Consider the following 25,402-nt stretch of genomic DNA (forward strand, 5'->3'; position numbering starts at 1 on the left):
CAACACATTGTTGCATTGGATGGTTGCTCAGAATGTCAGATTTGTCCTGCACCTATTCTGGATGAGTAAGTCTCAGTGCTTGATTGCTTCCCAGTTCCCAAGAATGGCATTTATACAGACATTTGTTCTTTTGAGCCTTCCAACTTGAAGGAGATCTTGACAGTAGTACTCTGCATAATAAAAAATAGTTGGAAGCTGTTGCCTGGTCAGGACAGTTAATAGTAATACAGCCTCCAAAAAGATCATGTTTTTCCTGTCCAGAATCAAAACTTTCTCCTGAGGAGGAATTGCTACACAGGTTTTTCAAACTACCACCACAAAGCCCTGGAGTCAGCCCTAAAACTGCTCTTCTTTCTTTTAACCATTCAGGGATTTATAATGCAAGAGAACTAAATATCAGAGATACATGTAATGTTTTGCCACCAATTTTTTGGTATTAATAATTGATGTGGAATATTGTTTTTGCAATTTTGCTAGAAGCTGTCTTAACACTAAATTCAATTTAGGTTAATTTACTGATGTAGTGCCAGATCAAATTTGCCTAATTTAGTCCCTAATTTACTGAGAAACATCTAATGCAGTGTTTCTCAACCTTGACAATTTTAAGGCATATGGACTTCAACTCCCAGAATTCCACAGCCAGCATTGCTGGCTGTGGAATTCTGGGAGTTGAAGTCCACATGCCTTAAAATTGTCAAGGTTGAGAAACACTGATCTAATGCTAGGACATTTTAACAAGATCAGCAAAGAATTAGATCAACTTCAAGGGATAAAATGAAGGACTGAAGATTTTGAAACTATAAGAATTGTTATCATGGGAGAATACTGTTTTTAAACTAAAAGGAGGGAGTATAAAATAAATCAAGATTATTAAAGTAAAATAAATGAATATGAAGTTGTTTTATTTGATCAAGGTTAATGTAGATATGTTATCTCTGGTAACCTTTGGTGAATTTTGCTGATTAGGATTGAACAACAAGGCTTTAAAGGTTTATAGATAAGAGATGAGATATGGGAAAATAATTTATTGTTTTTAACCGAGATTAAATTACACTGAAAATTGTTTATAGTTGTTATGAAGGGAGAAGTCATTTTTTTATATATTTCTTTTTTTCTCTTTACTATATTTTTTTCTTTTCTGCACTTTCTATTTTAATTTTTTTAGTTTGTACAATATTAGTTCTTTTTTAATTGTAATGTTCAATAAAATTACTATTTAAAAAAACAAAAAAACTGAAGACTAAAATTATGTTAGGACCTGAATGCCTCCTAGTGTAACAACAAGGTATGACCAGAACTCAACAGCTGCAGGCTTTCCGGCAGTTCTATTTTTTGGAAAACTTGATTCCTGTTTACAAATTGTACTTTTTTTTTTCTTGTTTGTAGGTTGTCTGGCGAAAACTAGGTGATGCAGCAAGCTCCAAACCATCAATCAGGCAACATCTTTCAGGAAACCAGTTCAAGGGTCCTTTATAAGCACCTCAAGCTGCAAGACTGGAAGTGAAAAGAATCTGAGGCAATGGAACTTCCTTGCTTCTGGCTGCCAGCATTATCTTTTCCTCCCATTTCCTTTAACTGTGTCCATAGTGTAAATAAGGCAGCTAAAGGCCTAGCTTGCGGGCTGTCCTGATCCAGAATGATACATGGGTTAATGACTACCCTCTTGTGGCCAATGTCTGTCATTTGTATTGTAATGAAATCCCCACTTTCCTGTATGGTCATGTATACATACTTGACTCCCAATGATTTCTAGGTAGAATATCAGAAAAGAACTCTGAGCAGTTCCACTGCCTTATTTTAGCCTACTCATGGAATTGCATGGCAGTAGTGGCTGCCCAAAGCAGTCTTCCCCAATTTGGTGGCAACTTCTACCAATCCCGGCATGCTGACTAGAAATTATTTGAGTTGCAAATGTAGGGCACTTGTCTGAGAAAGGCTTCTCTGTTGTATGATTTTAGAAAATACCATGGAATTTACCAGGACCTAAATTAGTCATTGTTCAAGTCTGTTGAGAGAAGTTTTCTCAGAGATTTGTAGGGTTAGATTTTATTTTTGAAGGACAAATTTGAGGTGCAAACAACTTTTATCAGGCTATGCTTTGAATATTCTAGCAATACATTCTTGATTGTCAAAAATCTGACAAACCATAATGTATAATTGCTAGGCTGTCTTTAACTTGGTGGGTCACCAGTCTTTACTTTGGGTGATACTGTAGTAATAGCAGATCTCAGACCTGAGCCATTTGCTGAGCATCATTTGTCCTACACCTTAATGTTCTCGCCGCTTCTTTGCTGCTTCTGCCTGCTTATCCCTCACTGGAGGAAGAGTAGAAAGAAATGAGCATCTCTGCATATTTCATCCTTCCTTTCTTTCTGGGAAAGGATGCAGATAGGCTCCACAGAAATAAGTAAATGAGCAGTGAAGAGGAAAAAGAGAGGTGAACTCATGAGGAGTGTTTGATTTAAGAGCTGGCCAAAATCTATACCTGGCATTGACAATTTTTCTACCCAATTACTAGAAGCACATAAGCCTTGTCAATACCAATTACAAATTTTGGTCTGTTATTAGATAAGATACTCCCTGAGAAGGCAGTAGGCAGTGCATCACTTGACTGAACAAGTGCTCTGCAAATCTTCACATTGTTGCTAAAGATGTACAAGTCCTTCATTCCTTTGCATTAACCTCCAGTATATATGAGAAAGGACAATTCGCTGTGGCCAACTCACTGCAGGACAAGAGTTACATTAATATCAAATAAATGGTAGAATAGAATCATTAAAGAAAGGATGCAAAAGGAGGGACAAAATGAAATCTGAACGACAAAAATTAAAACAATTTATTTATTTTAAATGATTAATTTGAATTGATAAATTGCCCTGTGGCAAGTTGTCCCATGGTGAGTTGGCTGTGATGAGGTGGCCATGGTGAATTGACTGTGGCAAGTCGTCCCATTCCAGCTGTGATTTTGCTTATTTTGACCTTAACTCCACATTAGAAAAATATAACATGTAAACAGTTCCTGCAATGTCTCTTTTAACCTCTTATTAATATATTAAATTTAAAAAATCATGGTCCCTTATTAAAATAATATTGATCTGGTGTTTTAGAAATAAGTGGGAGAATACAGAACTAGTTACAGTATTTGGAAAAGATATAGAATAAGAATCAGTTAAGTTACATCAGGAAGTGATTGTCATGAGAATTGCTGCTGGTGCTGCTGCTGCTAATCAACCAAATCAATCTTCTCCAATTGTAAATTTCCTAAAACCATATAACGCAACACCTAACTGGCCACTGGATCCCAGTTGTGTAACATCATTTGACAAGAAGAAATCTGTAAATTAAATGCTGCTTGTGCAGAAATGTGAAATTTGAATATGCTACAACTTCACCTTTGGCAATCTGGTTTCATAGATCTTTGATTATTGTTCATTTACTTGGATGTATTTTTAATGAATGCTCTTTATTTGGAATATTTATTAAGAACTCACCTAGTCCACTACTCAAGTTTCAGGATCTCTCTCAAGTACCTTCTTTCAGAAAGACTATATTCTTTTCTTCTTGATCTCTTTCTGCCTGTGTCAATCCTTCAAGGTAGATAAGACTAGGAAACCAGAACTTTGAATGCTAGTACTAATTGTATTATAAGGTTACAGTAACCAAGTCTTGCAAGGCTGAATAGATTTTCCTCTTCCCTCCTTTATCTTCGTGAGAACTAGGAAGGCTTCTGTTTGAGGTGACTTCTCAAATTACAGATTCTGCCCAGATTCACATTTATTTCATCTGAGCATTATTTTGGTTGTGCATCTTCCTCCTGTCCAAGTTTATTCCTTCTCATTACAGCCTGCCTTTTTGTTTTTGCAAGTCCATCCTATAGCTATACCAGCCACTTTGAGAGTTTTTTGTAATCTCAACCATTCAGTACTTTAAGGAGCAAATAATGAACTTCCTCTTTCTTATTTTGCCTCATTATAGGCAAAGGTATCAGTGAAAGCCTCCCTGTTCCTTAAGTAATTTATAACACAAACTTACAATATGAACAACTCAAGTTTTCAAGGATCTATAATTAATGTGAATATTATCAGAGAATCTGGGTAGGCTATTAAAAGAAGATTTCAGAAGATCAGGAGTGGTCCAAATAACCAATAGCTTGGTTTACAGCATACAAATTATTATTTGTCTTCTAAAATGCAATGGAATAAAGTGGTCAAATGCTTGGGAACAAGGGTGATTCTATGCCCTAGTTGTGGTCCCATGCATGTGCCTACTAATGCTTATATACACAGTTCCTTGCTCTAAGCTCATTGCTGCAGAAAACACTGGTAAACAAAGTTAATGTATAAAATTTATCGGCTCTAGGTTCTTTTTCCCAGCAAGGGCATTCGGTAGGTTACTGCACTTAATTCATTTTAAGAAATTCATACATTACAACACTCACATATTTTTCATTTTCCATGTATAACTAAATGAAGTTAGGACATAAATGTGCAAAACATCCTATATTTTGATTTAGCTGAACTAAAAACAATTGAATTTCTAACATTTGAAAAAAAATATTCCCTATAGTGGCCATTCAAGTGTTCCCACTGCTGCTGATGGAGCATGTTTTTTTTTTTGCAAAAATAAGTCTATCAGAAATCAAACTGAGTGTATGCATCATGTACAACCAATCTGGTAATTTTATTATTGGAACACTTTGCTGACAACTGTTGGCATTTTGTTAAGTTATAAGAAGGATTTTTCATGCATTTATTATAAGTGAACAAAAATTGTAAGTGCTATTATTTAGTTGGCTATCAGTCTCTCTTCTGTTCTATATCCTTTGAGATATAGAGTTCATTCCAGTATTTTAAGATTTATATTGGTTTGATTGATATGTTTGTGGAATCAGGTTAATGATGGTTGCAAAAGGCCTCTAAAACAACACAGTATTTTTAAGTCAAGAGGAAAATTCATGTTCTGAAACAAAAGTTATATTTGCTTATTGAATAAACTGGCTTCACCCATGTGAAGCAATAAATCATGATTTATATATCTCAGTAGTTGGGTTCATAATTCATATTATACTATGCCAAAATCAAGATTTGGTCTAAATGCATATGTGATTGGTGCCTGCCTGGGAGTCTGTCTTGGGAACTTCATATATAGTATGCTGCTTCTGAGTTCCGTAGAGGAATGATGTAAGGTGAAAAAGATAGTAGACATTCTCTTAGGTGCTGGAGTTTTTTATTCTGTTCCTATTGCCATTGTACATGTTTTGAACGGCTTCCAATATGACTATGAGGTGCAGGTACAATCCACATGAGGAAATAATAATAAATAATACTCAATAGGTTGGTAAAATGCCAGATCCAGTCTAAACATCTGGTTGACTATAAGACTAATTATAATAACAATGATTAGTGGCTTCATGTACTTGAGTATATTACAGGCAAAACAGCTCAATCTGTTATTTTGGTGGACTTATGCCAATTAACTGGGGAACCTAAAAGCTGAAGAAAAAAAATCTGAATTTTAATTTATTTCAAAAGCACGTTCAGATGCTTTAAGCATAACAGAGAAATCAAAACCAAGGTAAAGCATAGAGTGACTCAACATGCCAAAATAAAATGAAAAATTATTCAGTATTTAGTAAATATATTAAAGTGACAATTACATGTTTGTGGAACCAAACCCAAACAAATAAGATGAATTGCAAAGTCCTCTAGAATTGTAACTCCACGATAGTATTAAGTGAAATTTTTGTAGATGACAATGCAAAGTACTTCCAAATATATGCAAATTACAAATTGTACACTACAGATGCAGTGCTGTGTGTATTTTTTAATTGCTATTTTATATTTAGCTTGAAATAAGCTAAAATTGTTCTCTTGGACAATGGTTTACTTTACACTATAACTTCCTAACCTACTGTACATCTTCCAGATCAATTCCCAGGGAAAACAAATGTCTTAGAGAAGGCTGTTTTATAGTGCATGAGTGATATGCTAAACATGAGTAATTTTAAAAGGAAAAAAATGCACTCTGAATAATGATGTAGAAGGAAATGTAGGCTGAAATACAATGCTGTAGTAATATTCATTTTCCCACCCCATTTAATAATGTTCATTAACTACCTGCTTCATAAAGTTTTTTATTCAGTCTATATCAACTTCAAAACAAAATTCCTGTTGTTTGATTCTTCCCCTTCCTATTGCTCTATTTTTAAGCAATTGGTTGCTTTTCCTGGGGAAAAAACATACTGAAATTGGATAAAATTCAGGTGCACTTTGCCCTTTTTGGTAAAAGACTATAATCTTGTTTAAAAGGCAAATGTTTACTCAAAAGATAGCAATTAAAAATAAACAATGTTTTAAAGTGACCTTTTACCTTTTTAGAAACTGGAATAGAGAAAAAAGTACTGATTTTGTTTTTCAAACAAAGAGCATGACTGTAAAGTGATAAAATTGTATATTTTTCATAATGTGGGGAAAGAGTCTATTTGTGCTGCTTTTGGAAATAAGTATGAAATTATGATTTCTGTTAAACCTGTGATCTTAACAACCCTGCCATATTTTCTATATATGATTGGAAAAAAGTAAATTAGCACCTGTGCTCATGTATAGTATATAAGCAATGTCTTTAGATTTTAGCACACATTTATATCTTTTACTGAAGCACTGCTTTTGTGGCAGGGAGGGTGAAATTTTAAAGACTTTTTAAGTGTGTAAAACCTTCATTTGAAATATTTTAGTAAAAATTAAGGGTTTGTGGTAGTGTATGCAGTCCATTGAAGATAATAAAATACATTCTTTGTAAGGGAGCTGTAACATGATTGTATTTTGGGGAAGTTGAAAAATATTAAAATACTTAGAAATCAACATAAAATTACAATTTTAGTTAAATCTGTGATTCTTCATTCATTATACTGCATATTTTAACATTAAGCTAAACATTAGATGGAGAAATGTGGACCATCCTCCCAAGTTCTGTTGGATCAATATTCTTTTCAATCATATAATATGTAATGCTAAATACGTTAACTCATATCTCTACACATCGTGGTTAATACTGTCAGGTAAATATGCATGTAAGAGCAGCATGGGGCAAAAGCAGATGCAAAAGGACTAGAATTTGAATGTAGAAATTGTTTGGAGAAAACATGTATTACCAAGCGTGGTACCTCATTTAGAGGGGGAAGTTGGCATAGGAAATAAGGGAAAGCAACACTGAAAAGCAGTAAGAAAATTTCAGCTTTCAGAAACAAGTTTATTTGGATACATTTCAACACAGCTTTTCCAAGAATCAGAAACAACGAAAATGTAAATCATTGTATGCCATTAGAGTTTTTTTTTACATTTTGAAAATATATATATATACAGAAATTTTCAAATTAAGCCTGAACATTCATTCCAAAATAACAATGGCAGAAAGTGAGATTGTAGATATGTATCCACACATATACACAGAGAGGCATAAAATAAATTGGTACTGCAACTTAGAGCAAAGTTTTGCTGGAACGTTATGTAATAAAATCATAAAGAGGTTTTTCCCCCCCCTTTCATCTGGAATAACTTTAATCCTGATATTCAAGTAGGCATATACTTTTCTATTTTTCTTCTCCTTACCAATACAACTCAGCCAATGTGGCCTTCAAAATATGTTATTACTGCAAAGTAATCCACCACAATTAACAAAACTCTTAAATTTTAGTTAGCTTTGTAATATTTAAATTGTATTGTTTTCTGCTGATCTAACTTAACCAAACCAATATCATTGCTCTCTATATTTCCAAACAGAAGCCTCTATATCCTTATCTGATTATAATATTGTCCACCTCGCCCAAGACAAAAAAGATGCTATGAACAACTGCTATCTCATCCAAGTTGCCCGGCCAAGTCCTCCAACAGGTGGCATACCAGGAGGTGGTATTGGAGGTGGTACAGGTGGCTGTCCACCAGGGGGCACTGTGGGAGGGGGATAGTTTGCAGGTGGCATGCCAAGTCCTGGAGGGGGATGAGGTGGGACTGCATGAGACGGAGGTAACCGAGGAGGTGGGAAATTTGGGTTATAAGTAGGTGGCGGAGGATATCCCGGAGTAGGAGGAGGAATGGTAGGTGGAGGGAATGATGTTGGTGGAGGAGGAGGGACAGGAGGAGGAGGATTGGGAGGATAAACATGATGATATGGCAAATGAGTTGGAGGTCCATAAGTGGGTGGTAAAGCTCCATAAGTTGGTGCTTCTGTTTTCATAATTGATTGGAGACTCTGATACCCTTCTCCTGACATGTATGAATTAGTAGTGGACATACCGGTTATATAGCTGGAAGGCGGGGGTGGGGGTGGGGGACGATGAGGCATAGGTGGTGGCTGATGTACAGGAGCTGGATGAGATGGTGGAGCAATCTGGACCTTGGTTATGTCTACAGAATCTACTGCAGTAGCTTGATCAGTTCCTATGGAAACTGTAGTTGTCAATGGAGGTTTATGTTCTGAAAAACAGTAGAAAATATGTACATTATTTTACCTATCTATAGAGTCAAATGGTATTAAAACAATTAAAGTCTTCGTATGAAATACCTACAACTGGTGAAGCATCAGAAAACTAACAAAAGATTCTGAAGCCAAATTTTTGCTTTGATCCCTTGCAGTTTTTGAGGAGAAAAAAAAAAAACTGCCAACATAGGACATTACATTAACAAAGAAAATAGCCCATAATTAGAAAAGGAATCCCAAACTAGTAAAAGATACGTTTAGCTTTTCTCTTACACTCCTCAGTATTCAGGGGGAAAGTTCCATGCCAGTGAACAGTCCCCATCAGTTGGGCTGAAGAATACATTTGGAATTCTATGAAGATGTTCTTGAAAAATGGTTGTGATGGGGGAAGGGCGAATAACTAATTGTAAAGCATTGATTACTAATATGTTGTCTGCCAGTTCCTATGGCTCTGCCTGTTTGCAAGACACTTCCATATTTTCTTTCTTTTGTCCTCTGGTCAGGTGGCCACATTTCCAAACAAAACTTTGAACTATAGCAGCAAAAAAAATTTTCTAAAAAAAGCTTAAGTGTCATTCTATAGCATTCTTTGAGGTAAAAATGATACTGAATAACTGGTGCCTTACTTTACAGTATATCAATTTTCCCTGTCATAAAATTAAAACTCTGTGACAATTTTTTAAAAGTCAGGGAATATGTTGGGTGCAAAAGGAGGTGTCAAAATGGATCATTGGAGATCTTGAATGTATCTGGATATTTTAATTTACACAAACATTTAACAGCCAAACTTTAAATATGTTGAAACGACTGTCACAGAAAGTCTAGAAAAATAATAAATGTTGTCATTTCACTTATTCCTTAACTAATTTATCTAAAAATTCTGGCAATTTGCTAATACCAAGTTTATTAAAAATTTAACAGATAAGATAAAGTTTATCACTAAGACCAACCACTTTGCAATGGTACATGCACATGATGGGATTTAAAGAACAGATTTTTCAAGATTTGGCTTTTACACAATATCTTACTTTAGCTATTTTTAATATTTAAAGGAAGTATTTGTGACATCATGCAAAATCATTCAGTAGTGCTTGCTATCTGGTAAAAGTTTCTGATCATGGTATACAGAATAATTGTAGAATTTATCGAAGAAATACAAACAAGTTTTATCTCAGTTGCACAATTTCCTAATTCCAGTAATTAATGAACATATATAGAAAGCAGTAAAATATAGCAGGTAGCTATATACATAATTTATAACTATTTTGCAGAATCAATATTTGTATTGAAAGGATATATTACTTTTAAGAAACAGAATTATGCCTTTCCTTATTATTTTTTAGCAAAATATAGTCTGAAAACAAAATTTGCTATCAATAGTCCTTTCAGGCACTATTCAGCTCAGAAAATATTAAGGCTATATTAGTACCATGGGCAAAAATATTTTCCCACATAAAGGAGAAGAAGATTCTGCTCTAAGCTCAAATGCTGCAATGCTTCTTAACATCCTATATTAATTCTCAGAAGTCAACATGAAACCAAGGCAATAGGTGGAGCTTCCTATTTCTAAATTTTATTTCCAAATTTTATTTCCAGCAGATGTACTGGATTCAGCTGAGTTTAGGCTGACAACTCAGGATTATTGATAAGCATGTAATTATAATTTTCAGAAAATTACACAACACACAAATCTTTAGTTTTCTATTAAACATAGTGTTTTCTATGTCACAGAAGAACTTACCAGGTGGTGGATGCACAGATGGAACTGGTGGATGAGTAGTTTCAATTTTAGCAATTTTAGGAGGGACCTCTGAAAACAAAACAAGAATTATATGTTACATTTTACTTAACAATTAAAAAAAATAGCAAAAAAGTTTTTTAGAAATAATGAAATTAATAATTTAATTATAGAGTTTAAGGATAATAGTACTTGAGAGCAGACATGCATAGCAATGTACTGTAAATATGTACCTTTTTTAATTATACAAAAAAAGTCTATTTTACCTGCAGGTTTGGTTTCGTCCTTTGGCGATACAGCCTGCTAAGAAAAAAACACAAATCAGTAGTACTATTCAAATCACAACAGCAGTATTAAAAGCACTGAAAACAAATCCACTCTGAGCCACATCTGGGTTGCAAATATTGTAAGTCAGGGGAAGAACCTTATCTACTCTTGCATTCAAGAACTGACACTGAATATTGGGATCTAAATTCTTGAAATAAACAATATAATTAGAAGCAAATATTATCATCGTTTTTATACTGGTAACAACTGCTAAAGACTTCAGCCTTTCAGTGTTTCAGGTTCCAGGCACGTTGTATCATTTGCGCTCCCCATTTTCCAATGACATCATATTTCTTGGATGAATGTGTCCCTTGGCGTTTTCTAGATCCATCCTGAGATAAGAAATTACTTAGCCCTGTACTCACATCCATTCCAATTCATACTTTCTTAGGCTGAAGAAAAAAAATGTTTTTTTCCACATTCAGCATCTTTTTTAGTAGTGCTTTATAAGCAATAAATCTGAGTCATCAAATTTCAGAACTCTTTGTATTGCAGTATAGAAACCCCTTGACAAATATAGATAATAAGAATAAATCCATCACATTTTGTAACACAAAGCATTCTTTCTGTGTTTCTTACCATAGGCCGCTTTGTCTGCCTCGGAGGACTTGACTGGGGAGAGGGTTTTTTGGGTTGCTGAATTTGTGGTGGCTGTTGCTGCTGTTGCTGCTGCTGTTGTTGCTGCTGCTGCTGCTGCGTCCCTCCCTGCTGGGAGTCTTTGGACTGCTGGGGTTGAGACTGCTCTGAACTCTGAGAAGGCTGCGACTGCTGGGCTGGAGGCACTTGTGGTGTAGGCTGGAGGGAAGGAGGCTGCTGCAGCTGATGGGGAGTATGGTGAGGCATCTGTTGTTTCCCCTGGGAGTACAGATCCAGAATCTGATGACAGATATCTAGGGAAGGGGGGGGGGAAGAATTCCAGAAGTTACACATTTTAACCATCGGCCAACTGCATTCTTGAAAAATTGCAAAGTTATACCATATTTATTCAATCTTAACAGTTTTTACCAAATCTACAATGCTTAATATTAGTGCATTTTCTTTCTTTTTTTTGTATAGATTTTATTAGTTTTTATAGGGTTAGAAAGAAGGTGGGGTCGGGGTTGGGATTTGGGTTAGGATTAGGGTTGGGGTTTTTCCAAATAACATTCTCAATATTTAGCAAACAGCATAATGTCTGGGTTCATGTGTTTAATAAACAATGATAATAGTTAATTAACATAAATATGTTAATTAATCACTCAACAGCCTTCTTCTTGCTAATATATATTCAAAATTACATATCACATTCCTTTCTCTCTAACTCGTTTTTCTAGCCATTGATAAAAATTATCCCATGTTCTAAACTACATTGAGTCGTCTTTCTCTTTTATCTTTAAAGTCAATCTATCCATTTCTGCACGCTCTAGAATTTTCTTAATTAGTACTTCAGCTGGTAATTTTTCATTTTTCCAATGCTGGGCAAATACAATTCTTGCTGCCGTTAGTATGCGTAGTATTAAGTATCTGCAATCTTTCTCATAATTAGCTCCTATTATTCTTAACAAAAATAATTCTGGTTTAAAGTCTATTTGTTTTTTAGTCATTTTCTCTAACCATAAATGTATTTTAACCCAAAATCTTTTTGCTTTAGGGCATATCCACCAGATATGATAATAAGTACCTGGTCTTTGTTTGCATTTCCAACAGTTGTTTGAAGTATTTTTAAACATTTTTGCTAATCTCACTGGTGTCATATGCCATCTGTAAAACATTTTATGTAAGTTTTCTTTATATGTCACTGCTTTAGTTAATTTAATATTTCTTTCCCATAACTTTTGCCAATCTTCTAATTCTATATTATATCCAAAGTTCTTTGCCCATGTTATCATTGTTCCTTTTATTTGTTCTTCCTCCATCTTTAATAGAAATCTATAGTTTCTTAATCAACTTTTCATCTGTTTTTAGCAGTATCTGATCAAATTCTGTCTGTTCTTTATAAAATCCCATTGTTTTAACATCTTTTTCATATCTCGTTTGAATCTGCAGATATGGCCACCATGCTAGATCAATACCTTGTTCTTGTAAATCTTGTCTGTCTTTCAATTTTTCTTCATTGTCCAAAATATCTTTATAAGTCACAACTTTATTATAATTAATTAAATTTGGGTAAGCAAAAGCTTCCATTGTTGAAAGCTATGCAGGTTTCTTAATATAATTTTTTTCTTTTATTTTTTCCCATTCTGAAAGAAGTGCATTCCTTATAAAATGGTTTTGAAAGTATCTATGTATTTTATTCTTCCATACCACAGAAAGGCATGCCAACCAATTTGTAAGTCATGCCCCTCTAGGTACAATAGTCTTTTGTCTCTAAGCATTATCCATTCTTTAAGCCATGTTAAAATAGTTGCTTGGTAGTATAACCTCCAGTCCAGCAGTCCAAATCCTCCACTTTCTTTCTCTTCTTGTAGCATTTTCACTTCAATTCTAGCTTTTTTTTCCATGCCAGATAAATTTCAATATTATTGTATTCAGTTCATTAAAAAGGCTTTCCCCAGCCTTACAAGAATCGTTTGGAATAAAAAGAGTATTTTTGGTAAGATATTCATTTTCACTGTTGCTATTCTCCCCAACATTGAAAGTTGGAAATTTTTCCACTTTTCCAAATCCAATTTTGTTTTAGCAGTCTTACATTGTCATCTTCTTTTATTATTACACATCTTGCTATTAGATAAATTCCCAAATATTTAACTTTAACTATTTGAAGATTTTTTTTGTTAGTTGATTTTTTTTGTTTTTCTGTTAGATTCTTTGTTAGCACTTTAGTCTTTTCTGTTTATTGTCAACCCTGCCACTTCTCCAAATTTTTCTATTTTCTCCAGAAGTTTGGTGCTTGTTTCTAATGGATCGTCCAATATGAAAACCAAATCATCTGCAAATACTTGTAGTTTATATTTTTCATCTTTTATCTCCAGTCCTTTAATTTCTATATCTTGTCTAATGTTTCTATTCAGTACTTCCAATGTTAGTATAAATAGTAATGGAGATAATGGGCATCCCTGTCTTTTTAATATTGAAGTTTACTGTAAGATCCCCATTTACAATTATTTTGGCTGTTTGTTTACAATAAATTGTTTTGATTAGTTATAAAGTTTTTTCCAAAGTCCATTTCTGCAAATTACTGAAACATAAATTGCCAGTTTACATTGTCAAATGCTTTCTGTGTATCAAGGAATATTAAAGCCCTGTTTCCCTGAATGAATTTCATAGTACTCTAACACATCAAGAATCATTCTTAAATTATTTTTTATCTGTCTTTTAGGTAGGAAACCATTTTGGTCTGTATATATAAATTCGATCAAAAATTTCTTTATAGTCTTTCTGCCATTATTGAGGCGAAGATTTTGTAATCTACATTTAATAGTGATATTGGTCTATCATTTTTTATTTGTGTTAAATCAGAGTCTTCTTTAGGTATTAAAGTAATATTGGCTTCAGTCCATGTATTTGGTATTTTAGCCTCCAGGAGAATTTCATTACACAGTTCTTTCAAGATTGGACTTAATACATCTTGTAGTGATTTATAAAACTCTGCAAATAAGCCATCTGGGCCAGAAGTCTTATCCTTTTTTTGCCTTTTTATAGCCTCTATAATCTCCATCATTGATATTTTTCCATTTAATATGTTTCGAATATTCTCTGGAATTTTTGGTAAGTGCTTTTTTTAAGTACTGCTGTATTTTTTCTTTTGGAATTTCCTCTGCCTTATAAAGTATCTCATAATAATCTTTAATAATTTTGTTAATTGTATCATTTTGAAACTGTAATTCACCTTTTGGATCTTGCAGCTTGTTTATCAATTTTTTTCTCTTGTTCTTTTTTCAGTCTATATGCTAACCATCTTCCTGGCTTGTTAGCATTTTCAAAGAAGTTCTGTTTAGCCCTTTTAATCTGTTGAGCAATTATTTCTATCTCGGCTAAATTTAATTTATGTTTTATTATTTCCATTTGTTTCTTAAATATTTTCTTTTGTGGATCTATTTGTAATTCTGATTCTAACTTTCTGAATTCTTCCTTCAACTTTAACTGTTGTTGTTTCTTTTCTTTATTCTTTTTAGTGATATAAGTTATAGCCAACCCTCTGAAATATGCTTTAGCCGTATCCCACACATTTTGAAGCGATGTTTCTTCTTTCTTGTTTATTTTGAAGAAAAAAATCCATTTCCTTTGTCGCTAGTTGTAAAAATTCTTTTTCTTTCAATATAGATTTATTCAAGGACCATCTTAATTTTTTCTTAGTTCCTCTCCAAGTCATCTTTATTGGGTTATGATCTGCCCAAACATTAGTTTCTATCTCAATTTCTTGTATCATCGTATTAAGTTCCAAAGATGTCCATATCATATCAATTCTAGACCATGATTTATGTCTATTTGAGTAAAATGTATATCGTAATTTCTTTGGATTTTTTTCTCTGCATATATCTTTGATACAGAGTTCTTCTGTCATTTTTAAAAACGCTTTAGGTAATATATTTCCTCCTTTTCTCCCTTGTTTGGTGCTTTTGTAGTCCAAAGTTCCATCTGTTATTGCATTAAAGTCTCCCATTATACAAATATTTTGATAGTTTAAATCTAATATTTTTTTACATAGTTTTTGGTAAAATTGTTCTTGTTTATCATTTGGTGCATATATTGCTACCATCAGTATCTGGTTTTGACCCATCATTATTTCCGCCATTAATATTCTCCCCTCTTCATACGTGTAGATTTGTTTGGGGTTCATCGTTTCTTTAATGTATAAGCTATTCCTCTTTTCTTTTGAAGTGCTAATGCAAAGTGAAGTTTACCAATTTTCGGTTGTTCTAACAACTTATAATGTTGTCTCTTAATGTGTGTTTCTTGAAGACAAATTATATCCATTTTTAATTTTTGTAATCGTGTAAAGATTTTTCTCTTTTTTGAAGAATTTAGTCCATTTATATTCATTGACAAAATCCCTCTCTCCTCTATCTCTTTCAGTTATATCTAGGTCTTAATCTTCTAGTTGATCTTATCTGTCTCTGATCTCTTGGTCTTGCTCCTTCTGTTTATGTGTTTTTAATTTCTTCCTCTTCTCTTGGTTTGACTGCTCCTTCTACTGCCATTTCTTCCTTTTTTTTGTTTCTCTTTGTACCGGATTCAGGGTCATCTCTTTCCAAAAATGCTCTATGGTTGTCGAAGAATTCCATTGCTTTAAGTGGCGTGTCCAGTCTATATCTTTTCGTATCCCAGTAAATTAAAATCCCTTCTGGAATCAGCCATCTGAAATTCACTCCTTTTTTAATTAATTTCTTAGTTAGTAACTGGTATTCTCTTCGGGATTCTCTTATTCTCCTAGGAATTTGTTTGAGGACTATAATTTCTTTTTCTTTGTATTTCAAAGGTTCGTCTCTTACTCTTATTAGTGCATTTTCTTAGCTGTGCTGCGCTTTCTCTTGCTCTCTCCCTCTCTTAATAGATATATTAATTATAAATTACTGACTTTATTAATATCTTGACTTCAATACATATAAGGGGTGAGAAAGGACCCTCAGTTTTGGCCTTGGCTTCATTTCTAACACTGATACAAATAATTTTATGAATAATTTTACATAAATACTTGATGGAAGTAAACTAACTTTTCTTCATGCAGTTTCAAAACAAGAATATAAACAACACTTTATATTATAGTCAGAAAAAACTGCAATTTATAAGATGCAAACAATAAAAACTGTTAGAAAAACAAAAAGTATTAGGTCGAAGATATTTCAGGTACCTTCCAGGACATCAACAGGTACATCTTGTACAAATTGTTCCCACCATCTTCTGTACATGGGCTTTGAGGTCCACTCTTGAATTTCAAATTTGCACAAGCGACCAGCTAGATACATAACTGCAACTGCTATAATTTCAGGTTCCCATTGCAGAGAGAGTGTAGTACACAAACTTCAAAAAAGAAACACACACAATACTATATCAGGCAGGAGAACACAATTTTTCAACAGACATTTGCATAAAAGTACAGATGAGTAGTAAAAACTAAAAATGCCTGAAATGACCAAAAACATAGGTATTACTAACCAAAGCAATCAAACATATAAAATTGTACGAGGTAAACATCAGTTTCACATTCAACAGCAACACAAAGTATGTAAAGAATTTCAGAAAAAACTGTGCTATGCTGAATATGGAATTTATTGTTTTAGATGTTTTAACCTGTGAGACGAGTTGGGCTAAGAGTGTGACTGACTGCAAGTATAGGAGGACTTCAATTCTGAGATCATATCCAGAACCAAAGATGGAAATTCTCTGCATCTAGATGATCCCCAAACCCAAACTCATTCAGACTTGTTAGGAATGTGTCTGAACCTTTTCTTCCCCAACTAAACCTCTACAGACTCCAGACTTGGTAGAGGTTAGAATGTAGTATTACAGGCAAATTCTGCCCACAGCCTGGACTTTGATCCTGACAGGGCTCAAGATTGATTCAGCTTTCCATCCTTTCAAGTTCAGTAAAATGAAGACTCAGATTGTTGGGGGCACTGTAAACCACCCAGAGAGTGCTGTAAAACACTATGGGGTGGTATGTACAGTAGGGCTAAGTACTATTGCTATTGTAAGAGGTCTTTGTTCTTAAAGCTACATTGGAGAAAGCACTTCAGTGCTTCCCAAAACCATGTATAAACAAGTTCCATTCTCGCTTAATTTGTGGAATCTTCAGTTGTTGCATGAGAGCATGGCCCTTCCACGTGACTTCCGGAGGCCGTGCAAATACACCCCATTCTCACATGCCTCCACAACCTCCAAAAATCATGTGACAGCATGCCCAATTCTCCCAAGTTTATGTGAGAACACAGCCCTTTTGTGGAACTTTCAGAGGCCATACAAGAGCACACCCTCTTCTCATGGAGAATACAAGAACACTGCACTGGAATCGGGTGTGTTTTCAAGAATAGTTGTTGTTGGTTGGTGTGTCATCCAAAATTTAGCATGCCATTTTTGAAATATGTGTGATAAATTCATCATCGATGTCATAGCTGATGAACCTGTTCAAGATGTTTGAAATGCTCTGCGACAGGCTATCTGTGCCTCTATTGGCACATATATATTAGTAAGGACTTCAGACGTAAATACAATGAATTGAAGATAGCAGTTGATGGAACTAGATCCAAAGGTGATTAAAAAAAACCCCATTATTTCTGATGCACTTTTTTCACTTTCTGTTGTCCTTTCATCTCTTTCTTTCTTTGTAGAGAAGGAGCAGATAGCTATTTCCAGAGACTGGAATTTGTGAAAAGGGCTGCATGAAATTAACACATTCCAAAGCACACAACTATTTGTGATTAAGGTACAATTGGGTTCACTAAATTATTTTTAAATACTCAGGAAAATAATGTCCGGAATTTGCAACAGAATGAACAAAATGCTTATAACATATGATTGAAGATGCAGGAGGGGTGTTTTACCTGTCATTTACAAAAGTCCATGCCATTTGAACCAGTTTTTGAATTTTATTTTTATCACCTATTAGGAAAAGACAAAAAGAATGGCTAGGTTAAGCCAATAAAAAGCCATACCAACAGAATATTATCAGTATTATTCAGAACCTATGTTGTTTGTCAAGGTTCAATAAACATTCTTAATAAAGGAGTGTGATGCTTGACAATGCTGACATTGTAAACCACCTGGAGTGCTGTAAAAGCACTATGGCTATTGCTATTTCTATTGCTAAGGCATGCCTTTTCCCAATTTTCAAATTGGAGAGATGGGTGAAAATTGAGCAATTATATGGCCAACTTTCCCTAGCTCTGTATGCTGGAAGTCTGGGGGCTATTTGGTGTCTATGTCATTAGACATGATCATATTCAAACCATTTCTTATCCCTGTCTTTGCTGTTCTGAAGGGAAAAGTAACCAGAGACAAATGCTTTCTTAGGATACCATCCCACTTGGAAATTTTGGAGAACATAGAAAACATATCAGACTGCTTTCTAATATGTATATAGACAACACAGCCCAATGGAGAACGCTCTCTTCTCCCAAATTAAAAGTAAAAGAGGAAGGGTTTGTTACAGGCTCACCAGACTTCAGAATAAAGCAAGAAAAATAAGTTTATGTGGTGATCCTGCTATAAGAACTATAAACAAATATCCATCAAGATGGCAATCATGGACATAGGTATAGATAGTTCTTGACATGACCACAATTGGGCTGGAATTTTAGGTGTAAAAGGCACTGTAGTTGCTAAGCATGAGGCCACTGTGACTGCTCAACAACTACAACCATTGCTCTCCCAGTTGCAGTTGTTAAGTAGATGGAGCAAAAGAGCCCCTGTTGAAAGAGGGCAGACAGCTCTCCTCCATGTGTGCTAGAGAAATGAAGGTCAGATGCCAAAGAACTGAATTTTGTTTGGATCACCATAGGCCTTTTCCTCCTCTCTGTGTGCAGAAGAGAACAACTGCACTGGGTCAGAGAAAAGAAGCTCAGATCTTTGGAGTTCTCCTCCCCTCCATGCGCTAGTCTTTGTGCCCTTTAGAAATATCACATTTTCTGGGTAGAAAGCTAGCAAACACAATGTTTCTGAATGATAGAAAGGCTGGAAAAAAGCATGGATTTTTGGATACAAGTTTCTTTTCTCCAGCTCAGTGCCAGAGTTCCCTTCTGTGCAAATGAGGGAGGGGGAGATATTTCAGCACTGGCTGGAGAAAAAAAATATCTTGCATCCCACAGATCAGCACAAACAGTCGTAAGTTCAACATGGTTGCCAGGCACCAGAATTGTGATCATGTAACCATGCGGGGGGGGGGGGTTGTAATTGTAACTTCAAGGACAGTAATCTTTCCTGACTCACAAATAATCTTTCTTGACTCTCTCGCAACTTTGAATGGTCATTAACTGACCAGTCATAAGTTGAGGACTACCTGTAAGAAGGATTTATTAACATGTATTGAAATAAAATGATTATACCTTTGAGCTGCTTTGCATATTTAAGTAGGAATTGATAAGGGTGCTCGACTTGCAAATCAAATTTTATTGTCTGCAGCAAGATTCTCTCTAAAACCATAACTTCTTCCTAATATCAAGAGAGCAAATTTGAATTGAGTGCACACAATTAGTCAGTACAGTCATTAGATTTCCTCTCCCGTTAAAACTCTACACCTATATGGTGGAATGTCAAAAGTGATAAAACAGGGAAGCAGGAGGAAGAAGAGGTGTGAATCACCATTTTTAATTTATTAAATGTATTTCTGTCCTGCCACATTTCCAATAACACTGTCAGCAACTGTTGTCAATAAGGTAGTTGATTTTTTGGGGCAGTTAAGACTTACTGTTTTTCACTAACATTGCAATATGTCCACATGATAAATTCAGCTGCTGATTTAACAATCACATCTGGGATGGGATAGGGGACATATTACTGTTAAACAGTTTGTGGTGGAATAGTTAAACTGCATAAATGGACAGTCAAATATTAATTACTAGAAAGAAAACAGTTGCCAGGCAATAACAGAATAAGTGTTCTATAATAAAGATATGTTTCAATATGAATAATACAGCTTTGAGGGTTTTTTTCCCCTGTTAGTTGATGTGGATAGCTTTTTGCCTGTTCTCACTTAAAACACCAGCCCCTACAAAATGTGAGAGCCAAGCAATATTTTACTACTATTCTGTGATAGTTAAATGTGTATCTTGCTTTAAGAGGTTAGCAAGGAATCTAATACCTAACAGAAAATTCCAGTGAAAATAGGTGAAACCCATTCACAAAAGGCACTATCTTATCCACAAAGTGAATTAAGGAAGTACTTTCTCTCACACTTGTTAACTAAATACCAAAAGCTTAGCTGAATTTTTGAGCTTACTAAATTATAGACAACCTACGTAAATTTTATTGGACATTAATCACAAAACAATCAGAAATTACTAAACATTACAAACACACAAACCTTGTTTAATAAAAGTATGTAGAAACAAACAAACAAATTATATCCATTTTAACTTTCAGGACCTCCAAATATAAATTACTAGTATAAAAAAATACCTCCTACTAAACTATTGGAAGACTTTGTGGCTAAGATATTTTAACAAGAAATGTGAGAAATGTCGATTTTTTCCAGTTTGCTTACTGTATGCATATGGCTGCACTCTGTGTGGCCAGTTTCACTGCTTCCCTTGTGCAGTGGGTTATTTCTTTGCTGAAAAGACAGGCAAATGCAACAGGAGAACAACACAAGCACTGCAATACATATTGCCTTTGAAAATAACATAAAAATACTAGCTAAATTAATCAAGCCAGTGAAATATATTTCAATTATTAATAAATTGCCAATTTTTTATAGACAAATTCAAGTATTTGGGTGATAGAAGCTTACTTCTAGTTTTATCTACAGGTAATCCTTTACTTATAGCCACAATTGGGATTGGAATTTCAGCCATTAAGCAAATAATCATGTGACTGGACTGTTTATTAAATGTACGTCTATTCTGTGACATTTTATAATTTTTACTGCAATCATTAAGCAAATCACATGGTTGTTAAGCAAATCAGACAGTCATTAAGTGAATCCAGCTTTCCCTATTGACTTGGTCAGAAGGTGGCTGATAAGTTTGCAAATCGCAATTTCGTGACTGCAAGGTGCTGAAACCATTGTAAATGCGAGCCAATTGCCAAACATCCAAATTCGATCATGTGTTTTTCATTTGGGCAGTTTGATGGTCATAACTTCAAAGACAGATCATGTCACCTTTTTCAGCACCATCATAACTTTGAACCATCATTGAATGCATGGTCGTAAGTCAAGGATTACCTGTATTTTATTCTATGAACGCTACCAAAATTTACATAAACAGCTATATGCCACTTAGATTGTACCATGACAAATTTAAGTCAGAGACTCTTTAGCACATCTGAGTTTACCTTTGGATCATCTCCAAACTGCCCAAACTGAACATCATTTAGTAAACTACGAGCTGTTTTGATGATATCTTTACATTTTTTGGGTGTTTCTTCAACTTTTCCTGCTAGGAATAGGCAGCAAGCTCCAGTTACCTATTAAGAAATAGGATTTTAGAAAGCCATTGAAGTATACAAGGCCTATACATTTGGTATTGGTGGCCATAATTTGGTCTAATTATTTCTGCCAGTAAGAGCTAATAAACTAAACAATCAAATAGTTAAGATTCATTTGTAATATTATTTTACAAGTCCAGCTTCTAAAGTTGCATTTGTTTTTGATTTACAAAATCAGTCTTCTCTGGGAAAAACAAGACATATTATTGTTTTGTATATATACTAGAGGCCTGATTCAGATGGTGTGTATGAACATATTCAAAATAAGGATTACACAAAATTCTTAAACTCTAATCTACCCTCTCCACAATGCTCTTTAAATCCTACAGCAAATACAACTAGGAATATGTAAATAAATAATTGCATATTCCTCCCCCTTTATTTCTGCCTCCAAGTCCTTCAGATTCCTGCAACATATTTATTTCTAGGCTGTACTGTTTTGATTCAGATATTTTCATTATTTTTTTGTGAAACATTAGTAGACATCAATTACATACCGTAAACCAAAAGCAATATATTAGCACTTACATATCTTGGGAATTGTTTGAAGGAATGGAACATATAAAACCGATGGAAATATATTATTCCAGTTGCCAGTGTGTCATAATGTCTGAATACAGGTAAGAATGTAACATATTTAGGTTCAACTATAAATTCAACTATATTACAAATGAGTAAACTGAATAACATACCAAAGACAGCCAGTCAGGTGTGCTGATTAAAGAACCCGACTAAAAACTGGGAGACTATGAGATCTAGTTTTGCCTTAGCCATGAAGGCAGCTGAGTGATCTTAGGCAGCTATAGGAAGAAGCCAATAGCAAACCACTTCTGAAATCTTGCCAAGAAAACCACAGAGATTAGTCCAGAGAATTATGACAAAGTCATAAAAATAATGATATGGAATTGTTATGAAGTAACTAAAATTATTTTATTTATTCATTAAATGTATTGGCCACCCATCTTACAAGGAGAATTAATGGATAAAAATAAAAATGAATTACAAGCCCAGGTGTTTGAGAACAGATTCCTGAACTAGTGTACCTGTCATAAGTAAAGACATATAAAATAGACTGTAACTACCTTGCATAAATACAGTTCAATCAATTAGTAACAGTACTATTCAACTATTAAAATTAATCTAAGTTTAGCATTTGAGCAACAATTCAGAAATGCTAAAGAATTTATGTTCCAGATGTTACATTATTTGATTGGCATATGATACTGGATTAAACTAGTTAGAGGATTATGGACTATAAACAATAAGAAATTGTAAATTAACAAATTTTGTAACTGAAAAAAATGTTTTTCCCAACAAAATAACCAACCAAGCTGCAACTATAATTGGGAAGGGAAAAAAGTATTTAAATAATAGTTTCTGATTGTTAAAATTTTAAATGAAATTTAATATTTTTGTGAAAACACTGTTATTATTTGCACACCAAGTAAAAAGTAGATTATGAAATCTTAATCTTACATATTGCACAATAGAGAATTTTAAAAGGATACAATCCCAAACGGGTTCCTACATCAAATATAAACCGGGCACCTTCTCTTCTGTATCTTGCTTCAGTAGCTGGATCAAGTCCTTCTAACTGTGATGGTGTATGTGCCAAGTCCTTCTTATCCCAATACCAACATGGCTTTGTGTGGTCCAGGTTTGCCAAAGATACAGAGGGACTAGAGTTTTCTTTGTTTTCCTTCATTTATCAACAATAATTCCAGTAAGGTAGGTTTTCATATGACTTTAGAACCTATGGAAAAAATAAATCACTGAAAAAACCTAACATGTTTTCAGACATTTATGTATGCCATTTTCTAATTCCTAGGATCCATGAACTTAGGTACGTGAGCTCTTTTTTAATGTTCTAATCTTATTTCTTCCACTTTTATTCATTTACTATTTAAAGTTTATTGTTCCTTTTAAAAAGATTTTTTATCCCCTTTTTATTATTTTATAGATAACACAAGGCAGCAAACATACAATAACTCTATAGCTTATTTTCCCTACAATAATCCTGTGAGGTGAGTTGATCTGAGATAAAGTGACTGGCCCAAAATCACCAAGTTGTCTTCTCATTATTCTTTAACCTCTCAAGGTAGCTAGCAACAAATAATAGTACCGTTATTTTGGAGAGCACCTGTCCTGCTATGGTTACAGAAATCATTCACAGCCGATTTCCTTAGGTTATATTGACAGTGAGCTTCATGATCAAGTTTCCAACACAGTAGGATTTTCTAATTACTACTCAAATTACCAAAACTGTAATGACATTCTCTTTGCAGTTTTGTTATGCAGAAGTCGCCAAAGTGAAAATATGACTCAAAATGCCCCACAAGTTGAGTACAGTGGTTAAAGTATTGGTCCCGAATGATCCAGGATTAAGTCAATCCTTGGTCTTGATACACTGAGTGACAATTCTATCTCTATCTCTGTCTTAGACAAAACTTTCTTACAGCTTGCTATGAGGATTAAAAATCAAGGAAAATCCCTATTTAGGAATCTTGAATTCCTGAAGAAAAGGTTGGATGCAAATCAAATAAATATTTGTAACCGCAGCAAATCAAAGCAATGTTAAATCTCACTATGGGGCTAATTTAAAAACTGGTAGATTTGAATACTAGTAAACTTAAACTAGGTAACTCTGATCTGGTAACTACATAAAATCCAAGAAATGTAATATAAGGTTCGTGCATTACATTCATCAAAATCAAACTAGTCACTTGTATATAATGCTTGAAACAAGCTCCATTCTCATGGTACTTTGACCTGAAACAGCAGATTGCCTCCACTTTCCAAAGAACAGCACACTTCCAAACATTAGTTTCCAGTCTTTTCAAACAAACATTGGAGTCATTTCTTTACCTGATACTAGTCTCAGGTATTACGGTGGCACTGGTTTAACCAATTATGATTTTAAATCTATAAGATACAGAATAATACTGCAAAGATCTATTATTATTTGCTATCAATTCTGGTTCCCCCAGTATCCAGTAAAACAATGAAATAAACAGGAATACTAAGTATATAAAATAGCCCTTTCATTCACTGCTATAATTCGGTTCTATAATTTTGGCCCATATTGAAGCCAAACTCTCAAAAATTGGCTTTTATCAATTACAAGGCAAACATTTATTTTCCAGATTATTCATTTTATATTCTGGATAAATGTGCACAGAGCTCATTGTCAAGTCAGATTTACTTATTTAATACATTACCTTGTTAAGAAAGAGCGTATGTATTTGTTTATTTTGTTTATGGCCTACATAAAAATAATAATTATCGAATTGCTGCCTTTGTATTTGAAAGGTGGGCTATAACTTTCCAGAAGAGCTCTTGGAAAGTAGAAAAATTTCTTTCCGCCCTGTCATTAAAACGAATGTTTTTCCATCCTTCACCGGAGCAGCTGCCATTCGTGCATCAAAGGCTTCCTACATTTCAACCTCAACACACCTCTGTAACTTTGATAATTTAAACCACTCAGCCTGTCTTTCAATCAGTCACACAATATTGATGGAACCACTCACGGACTACGGGTACAGGGGAACCCGAAAATTGCAAGCCGTCGACATCAGCCCCTGCGCGACGCCATCTTGCGAAACCCAATTAAAGTCGTTGCTGACGTTATTGCGTCGGCGCGCGCAAGCTGAAGAGGACTGGATGACGCCGCATCAGAAAGCGCATTGATACCAAGCCGCGAATCAAAGCTCCGCTGTTTCTACTCACCGCCCCTCCCCCGGTAACCCCGCCTGCGCGCGAGACAAGGCCTGCCATTTCTGTAAAACATTTCAGAGTGGTTGG

The 25,402-nt window shown here is 34.5% G+C and overlaps 2 protein-coding genes across 7 annotated transcripts in view; one reads left to right on the forward strand and one right to left on the reverse strand.

Moving 5' to 3' along the window:
* Positions 1-6,884, forward strand: part of CCDC85C (coiled-coil domain containing 85C) — a 193,745-nt gene extending 186,861 nt beyond the window's left edge. For both annotated transcript variants that reach the window (XM_039339720.1, XM_039339719.1), the window contains one exon: positions 1,387-6,884. In XM_039339720.1, coding sequence (XP_039195654.1) covers positions 1,387-1,476 — 90 coding nt within the window. In that variant the 3' untranslated portion in view covers positions 1,477-6,884. The remainder of the gene's footprint in view (positions 1-1,386) is intronic.
* A 343-nt stretch (positions 6,885-7,227) lies between these two features.
* Positions 7,228-25,341, reverse strand: CCNK (cyclin K). 5 transcript variants are annotated; one of them, XM_039339714.1, is made up of 12 exons: positions 25,129-25,341; positions 23,110-23,354; positions 22,130-22,211; positions 21,449-21,580; positions 20,658-20,726; positions 19,501-19,606; positions 18,001-18,058; positions 16,311-16,480; positions 11,120-11,430; positions 10,480-10,513; positions 10,217-10,285; positions 7,228-8,471 (listed from the first exon to the last, which is right to left on the reverse strand). In XM_039339714.1, exons 2-12 carry the CDS (start codon positions 23,304-23,306, stop codon positions 7,852-7,854), a joined length of 1,848 nt encoding a protein of 615 aa, XP_039195648.1. In that variant the 5' UTR covers positions 23,307-23,354; positions 25,129-25,341; the 3' UTR covers positions 7,228-7,851. The 5 variants fall into 5 exon arrangements, with proteins under 5 accessions (XP_039195648.1, XP_039195646.1, XP_039195650.1 ...); XM_039339712.1 differs by having other exon boundaries at positions 10,480-10,516; positions 25,129-25,338; XM_039339716.1 differs by lacking the exon at positions 20,658-20,726 and having other exon boundaries at positions 25,129-25,338.
* Between the last annotated feature and the right edge of the window lie 61 nt (positions 25,342-25,402).

This window comes from Crotalus tigris, unplaced genomic scaffold, assembly GCF_016545835.1.
Source record: "Crotalus tigris isolate CLP2741 ecotype Arizona unplaced genomic scaffold, ASM1654583v1 scf7180000017737.1785205, whole genome shotgun sequence".
NCBI classification, from domain to species: Eukaryota; Metazoa; Chordata; class Lepidosauria; order Squamata; family Viperidae; genus Crotalus; species Crotalus tigris.

What these genes read in the sequence shown, in the direction of transcription:
- CCNK (XM_039339712.1), bottom strand. Translation starts at nt 23,306, where the DNA reads ATGAAGGAAAACAAAGAAAACTCTAGTCCCTCTGTATCTTTGGCAAAC. An exon ending in ATATGCAAAGCAGCTCAAAG is followed by an intron (nt 18,059 to 19,500) that starts GTATAATCATTT and finishes TTTTCCTAATAG; the next exon opens with GTGATAAAAATAAAATTCAA. An exon ending in ACCTGTTGATGTCCTGGAAG is followed by an intron (nt 11,431 to 16,310) that starts GTACCTGAAATA and finishes CCCCTTCCCTAG; the next exon opens with ATATCTGTCATCAGATTCTG.